Source organism: Pan paniscus, chromosome 22 (assembly GCF_029289425.2).
Source record: "Pan paniscus chromosome 22, NHGRI_mPanPan1-v2.0_pri, whole genome shotgun sequence".
NCBI lineage: Eukaryota > Metazoa > Chordata > Mammalia > Primates > Hominidae > Pan > Pan paniscus.
Genome location: NC_073271.2, coordinates 41,260,159 through 41,280,634, shown reverse-complemented (window position 1 = coordinate 41,280,634; position 20,476 = coordinate 41,260,159). Strand labels below are relative to the sequence as shown.

The window sequence follows — 20,476 nt, the reverse complement described above, 5'->3', positions numbered from 1 at the left end:
AGGAAGGCGCCTTCTGCCAAGGGAACGGCTTCACACAGAACAAGGTGCGGCGTCTCCTAAGGGCTGAGTTATCGCCACGTTCCAGTCTTGCTGGTCAAACAGGCAGCTACAGACCCCCGAGTTCTGAAGACATGCTTCTGGGAAACCACCAGTAGTTGATTCAAGTTTCATTTTTAACTCTAAGAAGCACCACGGATGTTATGTGTGTCATCACCCTGATGACCTCGGAGGCCTTCCCTCATGCGGCCAGTAACTCCTTCTGTGTGGACCTTGGACTTGTGGCAGCTGGCCTGGGTGCTGCCCCTGGTGAACAGGACCCTCCCGGGCACTGTCCCTTCTGGCTATACCTCCCATGCCAGTGCACAATGCTGGTCTCAGAATAAATAGATGCCATCTACTTGACTGAAGAATACACACAAACTAGTAATACCCTGACTTACTATATAGTTTTATTCTGGGGAAAAAAGGGCCCCACAGCTAATTCAAAAGGTTTAAAAACTCCACTGGAGGGTTATCAGAATCCAAGCAATTTTTATGTTGCTGAGAAGGAGGGGACAGCAGGGTGACTGGCCCTGCGTTTTGCATAATGACTTTCAATATCTGAGAGTAAGAGACGTTTCCACCACACACGGTGGCCTGGCAGTGGGTGTTACCCTGCAGCAGGGAGGAAAAGAGCTGCCTTTGAGATGGCATTAAGGTTTCAGGGACGTGGCCACACTTCTAAGCTAAAACAATCTGAAGGAACAATCATTCCAAGTGATCGTTTTCGGAAGCTGTGCATGATGACATGATGAAACAATTTAAGGAACAGTAGGTGTGAGGACAGACAAGCTATTGGGGAGGTGGAGCCGGCGCATTGCGGTGAGGGCGCCTCAGTACCTTGCCGTGCACACGCATCCAGCGACAGTACAACGCGTGCTTACACAGGCGGGACGCGCGGCCCAGCTCATCCTTCCCAGTCGTGGCGTTGATGACCTCAATAGCGGAGTCGCCTACCGTCCAGTTGACACTGAAGTTGGGGGCCTTCCCTGGCTGCCGTGCTTCTGCATTGCTGATGCCTGAAACGGAAGACACAGGAAGGTGGTGTGAAGCCCGCTTTCACCCCCAGGGAGGGAGCAGCCAGGGGCGGCACACTGTGCTCAGACATGGCCACAGAAGTGCGTGGTGGGGGAATTCTGCCTGCCGAGGAATACACGCAGACTTGAGCGTGCATCTGCCGTGGCAGTGGCCTCACACTCTTCCACGGCCACCAGAATAGGAGCAGTGCTGAGAAAGCAGAACTGACCCACGGGTATGCACTTGTCTGACAGGGCAGGTGGGCAGAAGATTGACAGAAACCTGAAATCATGAGACTTCCTGACAAGTGTGTCTTTTCTCACTCTGGCACTGACGGAGCCAGGAACCTTGGCAGCCTGAGGGTGGATGGGTGGGAGCCACTTCTGAGACTAATGCAGGGTCCCATGAGGTCGTGCAGGTGGGGGTTGCTCCTGTGTCACACCACCTCTGGCGCTCATGCCTGCATGTGCTCCCCTGCCACTGAGAGGCCAGGCATGTTGAGGTCACGTGGCTTTGCATGTGTGACATCCATGATGCAATAGGAAACCCTAATTCTTAACAAGTGTCTTGAAATGGTTCACAAGAGTCTTGAAAAAGTTCATAGAAAATGCTTATTATGAAAAAACCTCATGGATTTCAAAATTTTTTGGCACCAAAATAAACTTGTACTAACTTGCTGAAACATGTCTGAATAGGATCTAGTTTGAGGCACTAAGAAGATTAAGACATCTGTTTGAAAAGCGCTCCTATCAGAGCTACATGACTTCTGCTAAAATTGAAGCAAGAACAAACATCAAACAGGAGATAAAAATAGCTTTTACAAAGACAATCCTGAAGAAAATGCATAATCCAAAAAAAAAAAAAAAAAAGGCTACCAAGAGGCAGAAGGGGCCCAGTCAAAGCACAGGCTGACTGGCCAAAGCACAGGCCATGGCAGCATTTTGGGGATGCTCAAGGCGTTTTGCTTGTTGGGTTCACGTGGAGGGCCAAAGGATGGTAATATCTGCTTATGATGACAGTGTTTCAAGAAAGTGAGCCAAAGCTTTAGCAGAAACCCCCCTGGGGAAGCTTCGCCAGAGACCTTCACCATGACAAAGCGCCTATTCATTCCCCTCATCAAACAAGGGCAACTGTGTGAGGGTTTCGAGAGGAAATCATGAGCCGTCCACCTTATGGTGGTTGCAAATCCACCTCATTTGGCTCCTTCTGACTTCTTTTTGTTTCCTAATCTCAAAAATTCCTTAAGGGGCACGCTTAAGGAATTTTTCTTCAGTTAATAATGTAAGAAAGACTGCACTGACATGGTTAAACTCCCAAGACATTCAGTTCTTTTTTTCGAGACGGAGTCTCACTCTTGTTGCCAGGCTGGAGTGTGTGGCGCGATCTCGGCTCGCTGCAACCTCCACCTCCCGGGTTCAAGCGATTCTCCTGCCTCTGCCTCCCAAGTAGCTGGGACTACAGGTGCGTGCCACCATGCCCAGCTGGTTTTTGTATTTTTAGTAGAGATGGGGTTTCACCATGTTGGCCAGGATGGTCTCAATCTCCTGACTTCATGATCCTCCCGCCTCGGCCTCCCAAAGTGTTGGGATTACAGGCATGAGCCACCGCACCCAGCCACCATTCAGTTCTTCAGGGACAATCTAAATGGCTAGGATCAGCACTTACAAAAATGTCTTGAATTTGATGGAGCTTATGTTGAGAAATAATGTTTATATCTTTAAACATTTTTTTATCTGTTAACTTTATGAACTTTTTGAAGTACCCTTGTACTTATTTTCTTGCTGTGTTTAAACGATCTCATCTTAACTAATCACAGGCTAATTCTGCAGGGTTGAAAGTTTTTAAAAAGACACTTGCATAACTCGGAATTGAATACATGTATCTGCATTTATATATTGAGCTTGATAATTCATATCACATGGATGTTATAGGCCACCAAAATCAAAACTAATTTGGGATATGAATCTTTAGAACATGCTTAGAACATGGGCAGACTCATATTCTGAACCCAGACACTGAACTGTCAAGCCCACTGGCCAGAAGCAGCACACTGCACTCTCAGATGACTCAGTACAACTCACTTCGTGCCCTGTGGAGGCCACCCCCACCCCGTCACCATGCTCACTTGCTTTCAATGACCATTTATCCCTCCCTTGGAGAGATATCAAAACCCAGATGACAGTTCACTGTTCAGAGTAAGGAACCCAGGCAGAGTGTAGCAGATCCCCTGAATTGAGAGTCAAGGGAAACCAAGTCAGCCAGATTTCATAAGACAGAGTACCGGAAGGAAGAGACATGCAGACAGAGTGAGCCCTGGAGATACGCAGAGGGTGTCCTTGAATATCCTGTGGAGCACTGATCAGAGTAGGCATGTTACTCAATCAAGGCTGGGAAACAGCCTCCTGAGAGAATGGAAAAGTGCCTGACATTCACATATAGAAGATACAGACATAAAGATATAAAAAGGCCTAAGCCAAATTTCTAGAGAGGAAAACTACAATGTATTAGATAAAAAATACACTTGATGGGACTAACCACAGAATAGAAACCGCAGAAGAAAAGATTAGTGAACTTAAAGACACAGTAACAGAAACTACCAAAAATGAAACACAAAGAGAGAAAAAAAGAACAGAAAATCAGTGATATGGGGCAGGTTTAGGTAGGGTGAAATATGTGTAATTAGATTTCATGATGGTGAGGAGAGAGAAGGGGGAACGGAAAATATATCTGAAGAAAGATGAATAAAAAATTTCCAAATTTCATGAAACCAACAAACCCATGGATTAAAGAATTTCAATGAATCCCAAGCACAAGAAACATGAATAAAACTATACCAAAGCACAACAGAACAAACTGTTCAACACTAGTATTAAGAGAAAATCTTAAGCAAACCCAGAGCAAAAAACACACAGAGGAATAAAGATAACAACACATTTCTTACTGGAAACAACGCAAACAACAAGTCAGGGAAGCAATGTCTTTAAAGTGCTTAAAGGAGAAAAAGGACCCTGCCATTCCAGCAGAAATATATTTGTACAGCAAAATATACTTCAAAATGAAAGCAAAATACTTTCCCAGACATACCAAAGCTGAAATAATTCATCATCAGAAGACTTGTGCTACAAGGAATGTAAAAGGAAGTCCTCCAGCCAGAAGAAAAAATGATACCAAAATGGAAATCCAGATCTATACAAAGAATGAAGAGCCCTGGAAATGATAGCTACATGGATAAATATACAAGAGGTTTTTTTCTTATTATTTAAATTCCTTTAAAAGATAATTATTAAGATGAAAATAATAATAATAAGATGTGGATTTTTTTAACATATGCAAAAGTGTCTGAAAACAATACCACAAAGGTTGGGAATGGAAAAACGAAAGTATCCTGTTGTAAGGTTCTTTTACTATATGTGAAGTAGTATAATATCACTTGAAGGGAGATCGTGGTAAGAATGCATACTATAAACCCTAAAAACCACCACCAAATTAACAAAAGTTACAGCTCAAAAGTCAAGAAGGAGTCAAAATGGAATCATCAAACACACCCAATTAAGGCAAAAGCAGTAAGAAAATGAGGAAAAAGTGAACAAAGAACATATGAAACACGTAGAAAATAAGTAGCAAGATGAAATTTAAACCTAATAATATCAATAATCACAATAAATGTAAATGGTCTAAGTACCTCAGTGAAAAGGCAGAGATTGTCCATGGTGGGAGAGAGAAGCAAGATCCAAACATATAAATATATATAAATATATGTCTATAAGAAACATATTTTTAAGATAAAGTACTTTAATATAAAGGGATAGAAGATACACTGTGCTAACACTAATCAAAAGAAAGTTGAGGAGGTTATATTAATCTCAAAACAAATTTCAGAACAAACACTATTACCAGAAATAAAGAGGGTCATCATATAATGGTAAAGGAGGTCAGTTTATTAAGATAAACCAACAATCCTACATTTTTATGCATCTAATCACAGAGCTACAAAATACAGGAAGTAAAAACTCTAAAAAAGGGGAAGAAATAGATAATGTACAATTATAACTAAGAGATTTTCAATCCTGCCTCTCAATAACTAATAGACCAAGTAGAAGATCGGTAAGAATATAAAAGAAAATAAATAGTATAATCAAACAACTTGGCCTAATCAACATTTACAGATCACTCTACCCCAAAGTGGCAGATTCACATTCTTTCAAGTTTTGTGGAACACTTATAAAGATAGATCATATTCTGGTCCATAAAACCAAGTCTAATAAATTTAAAAGGACTGAAGTCATTAAATGAAACTAAAAAACCAACAACAGAAAGATCTCTGTATAAAATCCCTAGTATTTTGAAACTAAATAGCAGACTTCTAAATAACCCAAGGGACAAAGTATTTTAATATAAGTGAAAATGAAAACATATCATAATTTTTAAATGCTACAAAAGCAGTAAAAAGGGTCTTAAAACAATGACCTCAACTAGCACCTTAAAAAACTACAAAAAGATGGGCAATTGAAACACCAGGTAAGCAGAAAAAAAAGAAATAATTAAAGTCAGAGTAAAAATTATTGAAATATAAAACAAAAGACAAAAATCACTGAACCTAAAAGTTGGCACTTAGAGATGAACAGAATTGAAAAACTTCCAGCTAGACTGATCATAAAAAAACAAGAGAAGATACAAATCATCAATATAAGGGATAAGACGATATCATTAGAGATATCACAGATATTAAAATGAATATTCTGAATGCTTTTATGCCAATATATTAGACAAATTAGATGAAATGGACAAATTCCCAGAAAGACAAATTACTGAAGCTTACTCAAGAAAAAAGATAAAAACAGATAACATGAATAGCCCTAAATCTATTATAGAAAAATAAATTGTAGTTAGAATTTTCTTACAAAGCAAACTTCAGGCCCAGTGGTTTCACTGGTGAATTTAACCATATATTTAAAGAAATAATACCAAATCCAAACAAACTCTTCCAGAAAACTGAAGAGAAAGAAATGCACCCCAACTCATTTTATGCCTGACAAAGACATTAAACTAAAATGATAGACCAATATCCCTACAGACAAATATAAATACAAAAATTCTAAATGAAATTTTAGCAAACTGAATCCAACAATATATAAAAAGAATAGCACATAATAACCACATAACGTTTATCCCAAGATGCAAAGTTGGTTTAATTTTTTTTTAATGTCACCACTAGCAAACTGAAAAATGAACTAAATGCTCATCTCATTTTTTGTTGTTGTTGTTTCAGATGGGGTCTCACTACATTGCCCAGGATGGCCTCAAACTCCAGGGCTCAAGTGATCCTCCTGCCTTAGTTCCCAAGTAGCTGGGACTATAGGCCCAAGTCACTGCAATGACAACAGTCATCTAAGAGCAGAAAAAAAGCATATGACAAAATCCAGCATACATTCTTGATTAAAAACGCTGAGTAAGCTATAAATAGAAAAAAAATGTCTTGAGCTGATAAAGACATCTGTAAAAAACCTACAGCAGCCAGATATGGTGGATCATTCCTATAATCTCAGCACTTTGGGAGACTGAAGCAGGCGGGTTGCTTGAGGCCAGGAGTTCAAGACCAATCTGGGCAACATAGGAAGACACTGTCTCTATAAAAAATTTAAAAATGAACCAGGCATGGTGGCATGCACCTGTAGTCCCAGCTACTCAGGAGGCTGAGACAGGAGGATCACTTGGGCCCAGGAGTTTCAGGTTACAATGAGCTATGATCACGTTACTGCACTCCAGCCTGGGTGAAAGAGTGAGACCTTGTCTCTAAAACAAAAAACAACAATAAAAAATCCTACAGCCAACATCATACCTAATGGTGAAAGACTGAATGTGTTCCCCCAAGATGACATGTAAGAGAAGGATGTCTGCTGTCATCACTTCTACTCAACATTGTACTGGAGGTCCTAACCAGTGCAATAAGGATGTAGAACTGATGAGTGGACTATAAAATTGCTATGGAAATACAAAAAGGACCTAAGCAGCCAAGACAACTTTGAAAAAGTACAAAGTTGGAAGACTAACTCTACCTGACCTCAAAACTTATAATAAAACTATAGTAATCATGACAATGTAATACTGGCCTTTAGACAAAGAGATTAAAGGCAAACAACAGAGTCCAGAAACAGACCCACATGTATATATACATGCCAGCTGATTTTTGACAAGGGCACAAAGGCAATTCCATGAAGAAATGAGGAACCTTTCACTAAATGGTGCTAAATCAACTGGATATCTTACATGCCAAAAAATGAACTTCAGTTCATCCTTCATACCCTACACAAACATGAACTCAAGTGAAATATAGTCTTAAATGTAAAAACTGCAACTGTAAAATTTCCAAGAATATAAGAAGAAATCTTTGTAGTACTGACTTAGGCAAATATTTCTTAGATATAATATCAAAAGCATGATCCATCAAAGAAAATTTCTATAAATTAGATTTTGTCAAAATTAAAATTATGTGGTTTGTGTAAGACACTATGAAGAGAATTAAAAGATAAGCCACTGATTGGGAGAAAGCATTTTTCAAATCATATATCTGATAAAGGATCTGTATCTAGAAAATATAAATAACTCTCAAAACCCAGTAATAAGATGTTAAACAACTCAGTAAAAATGTGCATAAGTTTTGAACAGTTTATTGAAGAAGGCACAGGGATGGCAAATCAGCATGTGAAAGGGCATTCAACTTCATTAGTCATCAGAGCAATGCAAATTAAAACCACAATGGAATATCACTAAACACCTGCTAAAATGTCTAAAACAACCGTTCGTACTACGTGCTGGCATATAAGTGACAGAACTACAACTCTTGTACACTAGTGGTGGTAATGTGAAAATGGTACAACCATTTTGGAAAACAGGTCAATAGTTTTCTAAAAAGTTCAACATACACCTATCTTATGATTCAGCCATTCCACTCCTAGGTATCTACTAAAGAGAAATGGAAGTAAGCGCCCAAAGATTTGTACAGAAATGTTCTCAGCAGCTTTATAATATTAAAAGACTGGAGACAACCTAAATATCCATCAATATTTCAAGGGATAAACAAATTGTGGTTTATCCACACAGTGCAATGCTACTTAGCAATGAAAAGGAATGAACTATGGATAAACCCAACAACATAGATCAATCTCAAAGTGATTAAACTGAGTGAAATAAGCTAGACCAAAACGGTGCAAACCTTATGATGACATTTATGTAAAATCCCAGAAAATGCAAACTCATCTATATAGACAGATGGTACATACTGGAGATGGGAATGGGGATCGGGGAGAGGGAGGGATTATGAAGGAGTACTAAGACAATTTTGAAGTGGATTAAGTATACTCATTATCTTTATTGTGGTGATGGTTGCACAGACCTAAACATAGGCCAAAATCTATCAGATTGTATACTTTAAATATGCAGTTTATCATATGCCAATTATACCTCAATAAAGTTGTGAAAAGACACTAAAGATAATTTAAAAATAAAAAAAATTGTTCTCATTAAAAAAATAACATTTGCTCACTATGGACAATTCCAAAAATTCACACAAACCTTAGAAAAGAAAATTAAAGCTATAAAACCCAGAGACAGCCACTATATATTTTGTAGTTCTTAAGCAGATATGTTCAGTAGAATCAGATATGAGCTTTAAACAATAAGCACATTGAATCCTACCTCTGAGATTCTGATTGGGTAGGTTTTGGGCAGGACCCTGGCCACTGTCTTAAAAAACAAAATGCAAAAAAAAAAAAAAAAAAAATCCTTCATGAGTCTTTCCCCCTTTTTTTTTTTTTTTTAAGAAAAAGGGTCTTGCTCTGTCATCCAGGCTGGTATGCAGTGGCACGATCATAGCTCACTGCAACCTTGAACTCCTGGGCTCAAGCAATCCTCTCACCTCTACAGGCTCATGCCACCACACTCAGCTAAATTTTTTTTTTTAACAGATAGGGTCTTGCTATGTTGTCCAGCATGGTCTCCTGGCCTCAAGTGATCCTCCCATCTCAGCCTCCCAAAGCACTGGAATTATAGGTATGAGCCACCATGCCTGGCTGAGTAATTCTTAAAGACGCTATAGATTCTTAAACTCTCCCAAAACAATCCTTCCTTCCTAGATGAGCTTTGCCATTTGAATGCATATTCTTTTCGTGTATACACACACATGCATGTGTGAGCATACATATTCATGAACACATGCTGACTTCTGTAGAGCACTGAGATGATACGGATCCTTTCTGATAACCTTCTCATGGATAAACTATACTAACAGGTATAAAATGAAACTATACTTAGGTTCCTGGGCATATTGCTAAATTTGATTTTATAGTATTTCATTTAGGAGTCTTGCATCTATAGTCATAGGTAATTCTGTGGTTTTTCTTTTTACTTGCGTTTTGTCCAGTTTTGGTATTTGGATTAGGTCAATTGCTCTTTTCTATGGCCTGGAAAGTTTATAGAGAGGCAGAATTACATGTTCTTTGATAGACAGATTAAACCATCTGTGAATTTGTTGGAAGGTAATTTGTGGACAACCTTTTCTTTTTTTTTTTTTTTAATTATTATTTTATTTTATTTTTTTATTATACTTTAAGTTTTAGGGTACATGTGCACATTGTGCAGGTTAGTTACATATGTATACATGTGCCATGCTGGTGCGCTGCACCCACTAACTCGTCATCTAGCATTAGGTATATCTCCCGATGCTATCCCTCCCCACTCCCCCCTCCCCACCACAGTCCCCATAGTGTGATGTTCCCCTTCCTGTGTCCATGTGATCTCATTGTTCAATTCCCACCTATGAGTGAGAATATGCGGTGTTTGGTTTTTTGTTCTTGCGATAGTTTACTGAGAATGATGGTTTCCAATTTCATCCTTTTCAATGTCTTCTCTGGAAATTTCCTTTGCTATATATTGTATTTCTTTTTGGGTTAACTTTGATAATTTACATCTTCTTATTTTTTCTTTGTTGCTGTTGACAGTTTCAAATTTATAAGTATCGGTATCGGAGTTGAACAAAGAATTCTTTTGAAATCTTGATACATTCCAGGACCCCCACTGGATGCCTGAAACCACAGATAGTACCAAATCCTAAATAACTATGTTTTCTTTCTATACATATACACCTATGATAAAGTTTAATTTATAAATAGGAATAAGAGATTGACAACAATAAGTAATATTAAAATAGAACAATTACAAGAATATACTGTAGTCAAAATTATGTGAATGTGCTCTTTCTCTCTAAGTGCTATAGTATTTTCCGACCTTGGTTGGCCTCCTGGAGAGGGAAACTGCAATGAGGAGTGGGACTGTACCCTCCTCCACATCTGCAGATATCCCTCAATTTCCACTTCGTTACTTTTGTTTTATCTGATATTAGATTAGATAGCCCTGGCAGTGGTAGATCTGTTTTACTGTTCTTTGAAGTCAATGTCCCTCTTAGTTTTACTATTTTTTTTTTTTCTTTTGAGATGGCAGGCTGAAGTGCAGTGGCACGATCTTGGCTCACTGCAACCTCCCCTCCTGGGTTCAAGCAATTCTCCTGCCTCAGCCTCCTGAGTAGCTGGGATTACAGGCTCCCGCCATCATGCCCAGCTAATTTTTGTATTTTTGGTAGAGATGGGGTTTCACCATGTTGGCCAGGCTGGTCTTGAAATCCTGACCTCAGGTGATCCGCCTGCCTCAGCCCCGCAATGTGCTGGGATTACAGATGTGAGCCACCACGCCTGGCCAGTTTTACTAATCTTAATCTTTTTTCCTCTTTCCTGTATCATTCATTTCCTTCCTCGTCCCCCTCTCTGTCTCACTTCTATTTCCTTCCTTCTTCCTGTATTTCCTCTTTAGCTTTGTTGTGCTTTCCCTCCCAATTTTGGAAAAGAAAGGCTTAGTTCACTTATTTTTTTCTATTCATTTAAGGCCATGATCTCCTAAGGGTAAGTGGGGCTCCAATTCACCATTTTTGATATGTGTATTCTAAATAGTCAGTACTTTAAGTTCTGGTTTCTTGTCTGATCTAATAATTAGACAAATTTTTGCTTTTTTAACATTTCAAAAGTGACAGACTTTGCAGGAGAAACAGTGCTGACACCACCACCAAGCCTGTGCTCCTCAGTACACCCCTCCAAGCACAAACTTATACTGGAGTCTCTTTGTTTTGCTTCTCAAGAATTGTTCAAAATCATGCCTTAGTTTTGTTTGCTTCATGTCTGAGCCATTCCTTTCCTGAATAGCTTTTTTATGTTCCCTGGAGTTTCCACTCTCCTTTACCTTCTTTTTTTTTTGTCCACAAAAGAAGTGTTTGCTTTCACCCTACCATTCAGAGCATTCCACTTCTCAGTTAGGCTATTCATTAAAAATAAATTCACCTTCTTCTAAAAACATTCTTTTTAGTGTTGTCTAATATGAATCTCTCTTTTAATTTGGAAATTACTTTTCAAGCTTGCTGTGAATTATCCTTTTCAATTGTACTTTGGATTTATAAGGTATTCTTTCTTAAATTCAAGTTTTCTCTTTCTTAGATGTCTTTTTCATTTTGCTAGAGTATCCTCAAGTCATTTTGTTTCCTCCAAAAGTGTATGTCCTCTGAATCCTTGACTATCTAAAAATTATCACTTTGTCCCAATGCTTGATTAACATTTGGTTGGGTAGGAAATTCTACAATAAAAATATTTTCTCTTTAGAACCAGAAAGTCATCTCATCACTCCGTTCTGACTTCCGGTGTCCTGATAAGGGTTATATGAATCTGTAACGTATTGCAGCTAACTTAGAAGCTTTTAGGATCTTCTCTTTGTCCTTGGTGTTCTGAAACTGCAACGGGATGTGCTGGGCGTAGACTTTTCTCATTAATCCTGCTCAGTACTCAGTGCATACACTTAATTCCAATATTTGTGTTTTCCTCTGTACTGAGGAATTTTCTTCTGTTATTTCCTCCTCCCTACTTCCTATTTTTGAAATGCTATTAAATAAACATTGGGCCTTCTGAATAACTTGCCACATCTCTGAAGGCTTTTCTCATAATTCTGCCTTTCTGTTCCAAGTTATCTGAGACTTATCTGACTTCACCATCCCCCTGCCCTCATCAGAGCAAAAGCTCCATGAGGAAGAGGTTTTGTTTGTCCTGTTCACTGCAAAATCCCAACACCCAGAACCATGCCCACTGCACACTCAAAAAATACTGAATATTTTCTAGACCTTCAAATTAATATTTGATTTCAGCACTTACTAAATAACATACTAATAAGATTTATCATTACTTCTCTTGTTTTCTAAATTGTTTCTTTCTCTCAGTTGTTCTGTTTTCTCATATAGATCTTTCTCTTTTGTGTTATTTTCCTCATAAGTTTGATAATCCAAGTTTGTAAGTAAAATACTTTTATTCAATACAAGTAGCTGGCATGGTTTCTTCTGCTTGTTTCTTTGATGTGCATTCAATTCTGCAGAAGGTCTGAAGGAAAACAATCAGCCAAGATCATGTCCTCACGCCAAGAACTCAGAGCTCCAACACCGTCCTTCCCTGGTTGTCGGGGTGGTCAGGTGTGCCCTAACCACACACAGGGCTGGGCTGGCCTCATCACAGGCACTGGTAGGAGCCTCATGTCTTCCTGAGGTCACTGTTCCTGCATTTACTGATTGCTGCTGGGGTGGTTTTTACCACACGCTCAGGTTTCTCCTGTGGCACAGTTTTGCCAGTGGAACTGAGGTCATCCGTGTTACCAGCACACCTGCCCTACCTCCAGCACCTGCCTGCATGTTCTGAGTTCCTGCAGGTCCCTGAGCTGTCACTCTGTAGAGGCAGCAGCCCCAGGAGCATGTTCAAGGTCACACCCTTCAAGCAGACAGAATCAGGAAGGATTTCTTTTGCGGGGGAATGGCTAGAAGAGAGGGTGTCCATTTAAACTGCTGGGGAATCTCTGACCATAATGGAATTGAATCTTTCATAAACAAATGGATAACGCTTATATTATCTTCCTTTGCAATTCCACTACTTCTCATCAAAATAAAGGATTACTGTTGAATGATACTTAAACCTTAGAATTACAATATTTTTCACTAAAACTAAATGATTAACAAAAAATATAAGATCCCAATAGTACAAAATATTTTTTATATTTTAAGTTAAATCAAGTCCCATCTTGAAACAAAAATGGAGGAAACAAGGCAAAAAGAAAATAGCCCGAGCTTCCAATACTAACCATATGCTTTTTCTGGGGCAGAAAGCCCCTAAATGGTCATAAGTGCGTACGTCTACGAGTCCCTGAGGCCAGTGCAGTGTGGGGGCTGACGTGAGTGAGATGCTTATCTTTCCAGCCTGCAAAGAGGGAACTAGGGTAATGAGTTAATCCCAGGCCACGGTACAGAAACCAATAAAAGTAAGAACAACTTGGCTGGTAACAAGAATCCCTCTGTTGTTGTAAATTAAGTGTGCTGAATCAGAACTTTTAAAGCAAAAATACAGAGAAACTGTGAATTGGCCTAATAACTGCTACAATTAAAAAACTCAGAAGAGCTGGCATTGATGTTTTTTCTTATTTCTACCCTAAAGGTATTTTCCAATAGGTTCCTCATATAGTAGGGTAATCAAAAATGAATAATATACATAATGATTAATGGATATTTTAGGGTTATTGTGGGTTCATGTTATAGAAACTATCAGACATTCATTAGTGGATCAAGGAAAATGTGTACTTACAATCTCGACTGAAAGTGGCCTTTATTCTGCAAATAAGAAAGAGTCAAGACCTGGGCATAAGTTACAGTATAAGGAAAACTGTGCACAGCACCCCCAGTGAGGATGATACAGGCCATGCAACACAGGAGGGAGCCTCTGAGCCCCTCTGGGTCCAATACCAACCTGCCATTTAAGCTGAGAGCAGAGCACCTTTGAGCCTTTCATTGTGATAGTCTTAAGGGCAGCCCTTGAGCTGACAGAGAAATAAACACAAGCCATTAGAATCCGTACAGAGCAAGATGGCTGGGTTCTCCTGACCCTTCCAGCCCACTCCCCAGGGCTGCTCTCAGGCTTTCTCTGCCAGCTCGGAAGTGCCTTGTCCTGGTTGTCCACTAACCCCAGCCAGGTGCTGAGGGCTTTACACAGAGTACCTCTGGCCACATAACAGTCCTTTCTCAAAGGAGACCTCAGGGTTTTAAAACACCAGCTGTGGAAGGAGCCTCAGAGCTGTGGTCCTGAGTGAGGTGGGCTCATGTCCAGAGAGCTACATGGGCAGGAGATGCTAACTGGATGTGGATGAAGGGGAGCAGCCGGGGGAGTGGGGCTGAGAGGCTCACAGTGATCCTGCCAGCTCCTCCTTTTCCTGAAGCAGCTCCTGGGGGAGCCCCAAGGTACTCTCGTGCACTATCTTCGTCCATGGGAGGCAAGGCTTGGGGTGGTGAAAGGTGGGATGTGGGTTCAAGCTGTACTTGTCCTATGGACAGTGGAATATGGCTGTGAGCTGCAAGCCCCGTGGTGTCTGCCGGCTGCGGCTGCTTCCACTGTGAAGGGTGACGGCAGGCCCGGCCCACAGGGCTGCGGCGTGGATTCAGGGAAGCATGTAAGAATCTGGCTCCTGACTTGAGCACATGCATGCCCAGGAGATGGCCTGAGGACGGCAGTCAGTGAAGTATAACTATTATTATTTTTAAAAACCTTCAAAAGTGTCATTGATACAATAGGTAACTGTTCTGTACCATTACAGTCATCTGCACAGAGAATTTAAAAACAAGCAAACTGCACTCCGTAGGATCTTGAGTTTAGAAGACACCTGGAGATCACGTGGATTAATCCTTTCAGCCAGATCCCCTATCACCGTGTCCATAACAACAGTGTCCATCCAATTCCAACCTGAACACTTCCAGTCAGGGGAGCCCAATTCCTTTCAGGAAACTTTTCTAGACAGTTCCAATCACTAGAAAGTTGTTCTCTCAGTATGCAAAAGGAGAACTGAAAACCCAACAGACATGAGGAACCCCAAATGCAGCCACTGAAAACCCAACAGAGATGACGAGCCCCAAATGGAGTCACTCTCCCAGAAAGGAGAACTAGAGCGAGAGACGGAGCCGTGTGGCGGCCGTGGTGCAGGGAAGTGGGCCAGGCATGAGCTCCCGGGGAGCCTGCTCTGCGGGGAAAACAGTTCACTCCTGAGATGGTGACAGAGAAGTCAGGCATTCTCTTAGAATGCAGTACAGTCAAAAAAGCACATCAGATGAGAGGAGAGACACTGGTCACAGGCCTGTGAGTTCTGCTCAGCAGCATTTTCAGGGACAACAGAGAGGGCAGAGAAGATGCTTCTAGCAGAAGTGACAGGACAGAAGGAAACTTCTCAGAAGTGAAGACTCAACAATCCAGATCAGAGGGTTCAGGGTAGTAAGTAGGAAAGAAACTCAAACAAACTAGCCACACACCTAGGCTTGATCTGTTGAAATTCCTGAATTTTAGGGAAAATAGATAAATGTAACGCTACAGGAGAGAAAACAAGGAGGTACCTTCTAGAAAGGAAAGAAACTCAAACTGGCTCTGTGACAAAGGGTGACCATGGAGGGGTGGCATGGAGGTCTTGACGTGTCCTTGGGGTAGGGCAGAGCCCAGACATCCACAGTCCCCAGCCCACCTGGCGCACAGACAAGGGCCAGGTAACATCAAGATCCAGGGCCCCACCCACACAGGACTTTTCTCCAAAAACCAAACAAAAACAACCAACCAAGAAATCACCCTGTCACCCCAATTAAGGATATATTCCAGCAAAGTGAAAAATAAATCTGGATGTGGAGTTAAGGGCACGGGCACTGGCTACAGAAAACTGGTTAGAAGAGAAACCAGGAGCTCTTACGTCTTCGTCTAAACAATTGTTGATCATGAGGCTATGTGACTCATTACGAAAGGCTTTTAAAAAAAAAGCACGATAAAATGAGTTTCTAAAACTCAAGATGATGTCATCAGAATCTAGGAAGATGAGGATGGGAAGAGTGTGGAATAAAAATGAGCCCAATATTTCAGCTTTTCCCAAGTTTGGATCTTTACAAATATTAATTCTTGATGCCAACATTTTTTCAAAGTGATTTAAACATATTTGTTTTAAAAAATTGGGGTAACCACTGGTCAGAATAGAAATAAGATTTAGAACTTCCCACCAGTCGGAAGAAAGGGGAAAGACAATTTAATCGGTCCAGCAAAAGCAAAGGGGAGGAAAACAGAAAGTAAAATGGAAAGAAAAATTGTCAGATGAAAAGAATGATTCTGTACTTGGAGCCAAGCTTGGTGGTCGTTCTCTTCTACAATGACTCATGGCACGTTCACTCCTCCTAGAAACCAGGGCAAGGAGGAAACTCACATTACTGACATCTCTTTCCCACAACCCCGGTGCCTGCTCTTACCTGGAGAATACGCATACACACACACACACACACACACACAGGCACACTCTCATACACTCACGTGCACGCACACACATGCACACATACTCATACGCGCACACACGCACTCACACGCACACACGCTCACATGCACTCACACACACACGCACTCACACACTCACACGCACACATACACACACACACTTTCCACACTCTCACAGTGATGTTCCTTCTCTCTCACTCCAGCCAGGGCCTCATTAAACCAGCTTCCCTTGCTCTTCCTGCCCATAATGTCAAATGGTCTCGGGTGGACAGCAGCTCGGCAGGCACCTGCCTTCTTCCTGCCACACACCTGGGCCTGCTGCCAGCCCCCTTGGGTCCCTGTGCTGTCCTCCCAGAGACACCTAAATGTAAGCTCTTCACGAGGACCCTACCCCATCATGTAGCCTTGTTTGTTAACGTTTCGTGCCAACATTCAACATGAAAACCAGCAGGATAGGAAGCCTTGTCCGCCAACCCCGGAGCAGGCTGTCTGTCAACAAGGTCCCCAGAGCCATTGCATGGGGCATTTGGGCACCCTGCTCCTTCTTCTTGGTTTATCTTAGTGAGCCTTGGACAACAAACTGGGCCAGTTGAGGAGCTCACACTCAGGAGATCAATGGACGTAAATAAGAAGCTGGAATTGTCCTGAAACTTGCAAGTGCTGGATGTGAAACTCATTTGAGAGAAAGTCTGAGAAAGCTCGAGAGACTTCCGCTTCCACAGTGCTAAGCAAGGGTACCAAGTGTGTATACCCACAAAGGCAAAAGTGTCACAGCTTGGCACCAAGAACCTTTCTGAAAGTAAAACTAGTGTTCAGGCTGAAATGAAAATTAAATTCTTCTCACTTTAATCCTGACAGCATTATCTTTTTAAAAGAAAGCAACACCCTATCCCTACATTTTTACTTTGATTTGCTCCCAGTTTCAGGTAATCTTTTCTTTGTATTCATTTATGTCCATTTTTGTTCCTCCCTAAAGACACTACAATTCACTAGGCGCCGTCATACCTCGCTCTCTTTTTAACACGGGAATGACCTTTATAATAAAATGTGAGGTGACAAAGTGTAACAAACACGACGTGAGCTGTGAGGCACAGTGCAGATGCACAGCAAGGGGGCCAATGTCCTGGTAGCTCCTCTGTCCAGGTCACTTGTCAAATGTAAGACTTTTCTTTTAATGAAGTTTTGAGAGCTTTGCTTTGGGACCCATTTTTAAAGAGTGTGACCTCCCAAATCTATTAAGACATCAACATTTGCCTCTCCAGATTTTTCTTATTTGGTTCCTTTTGTCTCCAGTAACAGCCACAGCATTACTTGCCTTCGACTTCAATTCTGAAGCAGAAGCCTCTGCCCTCCCGTCCTGCTCCACCCTGTGGCTCACCTAATGTCCTGCTACGCTAGCCTGCTGATTCACAGGAGCTCTCGTCTAAAGGTGTCTTCTCCAAAGCTACTTGCTTTGCTGATCTGAACTCTCTTCAGGGAAACAACAACAAAAACCCATTTCCAAAATAAAGCATTTACCAAAAATAAGATATTTCAAATAGTTTGCATTTTGAAATAGACTTTGGTGCTAGAGTGACATTGTTTATTGGCTCAGATTTGAGTTAAGGTTCTGCCTCCTGGAGCTTGAGTGGTGTCCTTTTATTTTCATAGGACAGTGGCACATTTGTCCAGAAGGATTGCAAGGGGTGCCTGGTCCATCCCTGCCACTGGGCGTATGAAGAACCCGAGACACAGAAGCTTCCAAGGAGGCACAGCTGACGCAGGGGCAGCCTCATGGCTCCAACCCAGGCTCTCTCTGCTGCTGCTGAATCAGCTCGGCACAGCCCCCTGCAGCGGGGACCAGGGGAGGGGTTTGGTAATGTGCTTTAGGCTATCAAGATTAGAGATAATGGAGGCCAGGCACGTTGGCTCATGCCTGTAATCCTAGCACTTTGAGAGGCCGAGGTGGACAGATCACCTGAGGTCAGGAATTCAAGAGCAGCCTGGTCAATATGGTGAAACCCCGTCTCTACTAAAAATACAAAAATTAGCTGGGTGTGGTGGCACATGCCTGTAATCCCAGCTACTTGGGAGGCTGAGGCAGGACAATTGCTTGAACCTGGGAAGTGGAGGCTGCAGTGAGCCAAGATCACGCCACTGCACTCCAGCCTGGGCAATAGAGCAAGACTCTGTCTCAAAAAAAAAAAAAAAGACCAGAGAAGATATTGAGGAGGAAAGGATAAACAGCAGCATCAGTAACTTTGAAGTCTCTATCTTGCAGACACTATCTTTCAAGGTCTTTTAACAGATATAGATGCTTTTCACATAAGTGAAATATGATAAAAATACACTGACTTTTATAAATGAGCTCTACTTTCAATATCTTAGAAAATTTCTTTAGCAAAATGATTCTGTCTTTGCAGATTTTAGTTACGGATGAGATATTGCTTAGACAGCACTATTCAACAAGGCCCTAATTAACAACTATTTTTGAGTATCACCTATGTGTCCCATATTCCACACGCAATGTTTTAAGTATCTATGCATTTAAAAGATGAGTGACAGCTAAAATTAAAGCACTCTTTGCTCAAGTACAGAAAATAGAGAGCAAAGAGGGAAATTTTCTGAATCATGAGAAATTCACACACCAATACACAACAAAATACTTCAAAAGACATTGATGCTACAATTTCAACCTACCTACCATCAAGTTTTATCTGTCTATTTTGTTTTTCTTAAAACACAATGGTTAAGTTATGGAGCTGTAAAATTTAATTAAAGACAACTGTTTTTCCCCATCCCTGCCTCCTTCATGTGCTCTGATAGGCATGCTTTCAAATAAAATTCCACACTGCTTTTCCTCAAATTAAAGGCGTGCTAGTTGCCAGGCACTAGAAAACAAGGCAGCACAAACACAAGCACACACACACCCCAAAATAAACGTGTTTCAGGTTAGGATTATGGTTTTAGTTTTGAGCTTTTAAAAAAGTAGTAAAATTATATGTTTAAAAAGATAAAAATACCTTAACTGTGTCCTTTTAAATAAAGGTGAGCTTAGAAGTTAGGACCTTTGAATTCAAAAGCTCCTGTTCACTTTACTGTTAGCCACTGAAATTCTAAAAAAAGAAAAAAGAAAACCAGCAATGAAGGGAATCGAGGGTAGGTGCAGACACCAGGGAGACAGCCTCTGCCTGCCATTGGCACCCCTGGTTCCACCTGTCACCATCTCTCGGAGCCAACAGGGCCTCTCCAGGGAGCCCAGGGCAGGCTCTAGGCAGCTCACCACTGTGGACACCCTGGTGGCTCTAAGACAGCGTAAACGTCCCGGAGACCTGGCTCAGGGTTAGTCTGGGAAAGCCAATGCTGACATAATTTTCAGTGTCTGTTGAGTCTCTGCTGCTGAGACAGGAATGAATACAGTGCCTGAGTGAGAGGAAAACAGACAGGTGCCCAGCCCAGTCATAATTTCATTCTTTTCATTTTTCATTTCTTTCTTTCTTTCTTTCTTTTTTTTAAAGACAGGGTCTCACTCTGTTGTCCAGGCTGGAGTGCAGTGGTACAATCTTGGCTCACTGCAACCTTGACCTCCTGGGCTCAGGTGATCCTCCCACCTCAGCCTCCCAAGTAGCTGTGACCACAGGCGTGCCCCATCTCATCTGGCTGATTTTTTTGTATTTTTTGTAGAGATGGGGTTTTGCCATTTTTCTCAGGCTGGTCTTGAACTTCTGGGCTCAAGCAATCCACTAGCCTTGGCCTCCCAAAGTGTTGGGATGACAGGTGTGAACCCATCAATTCTTCTATGAATGGCTAGGTTTGTGATTGGTAAAGGAGATTAATCTTACAGAGAGACTCACTTAAAAGGCCCTAGAGACAAGGCCCGGAGAGCCTCAGAAACATCACCTTGGGTCCCTTTAGAAGGACTCTGATGTTCTTTTGATAGCCACAGAGCAGCTCAGGTGGTGTTTTTTTCATTCATGAGGATGAAAACATTGCAAAATCAAGACAGAGATTAAATCAGCACACTCTAGAGATAC

General features: G+C 41.3%; 1 protein-coding gene across 19 annotated transcripts in view; it reads right to left on the bottom strand.

Annotated features, from left to right (window-relative positions):
- ADARB1 (adenosine deaminase RNA specific B1) overlaps nucleotides 1-20,476 on the bottom strand; it is a 158,630-nt gene that overhangs the window by 5,901 nt on the left and 132,253 nt on the right. For 16 of the 19 annotated variants that reach the window (XM_034948038.3, XM_063601269.1, XM_055105332.2 and 13 more), the window contains one exon: nucleotides 880-1,058. In XM_034948038.3, coding sequence (XP_034803929.1) covers nucleotides 880-1,058 — 179 coding nt within the window. The remainder of the gene's footprint in view (nucleotides 1-879; nucleotides 1,059-20,476) is intronic. The other 3 variants (XM_063601275.1, XM_063601274.1, XM_063601279.1) reach the window with 1 other exon arrangement.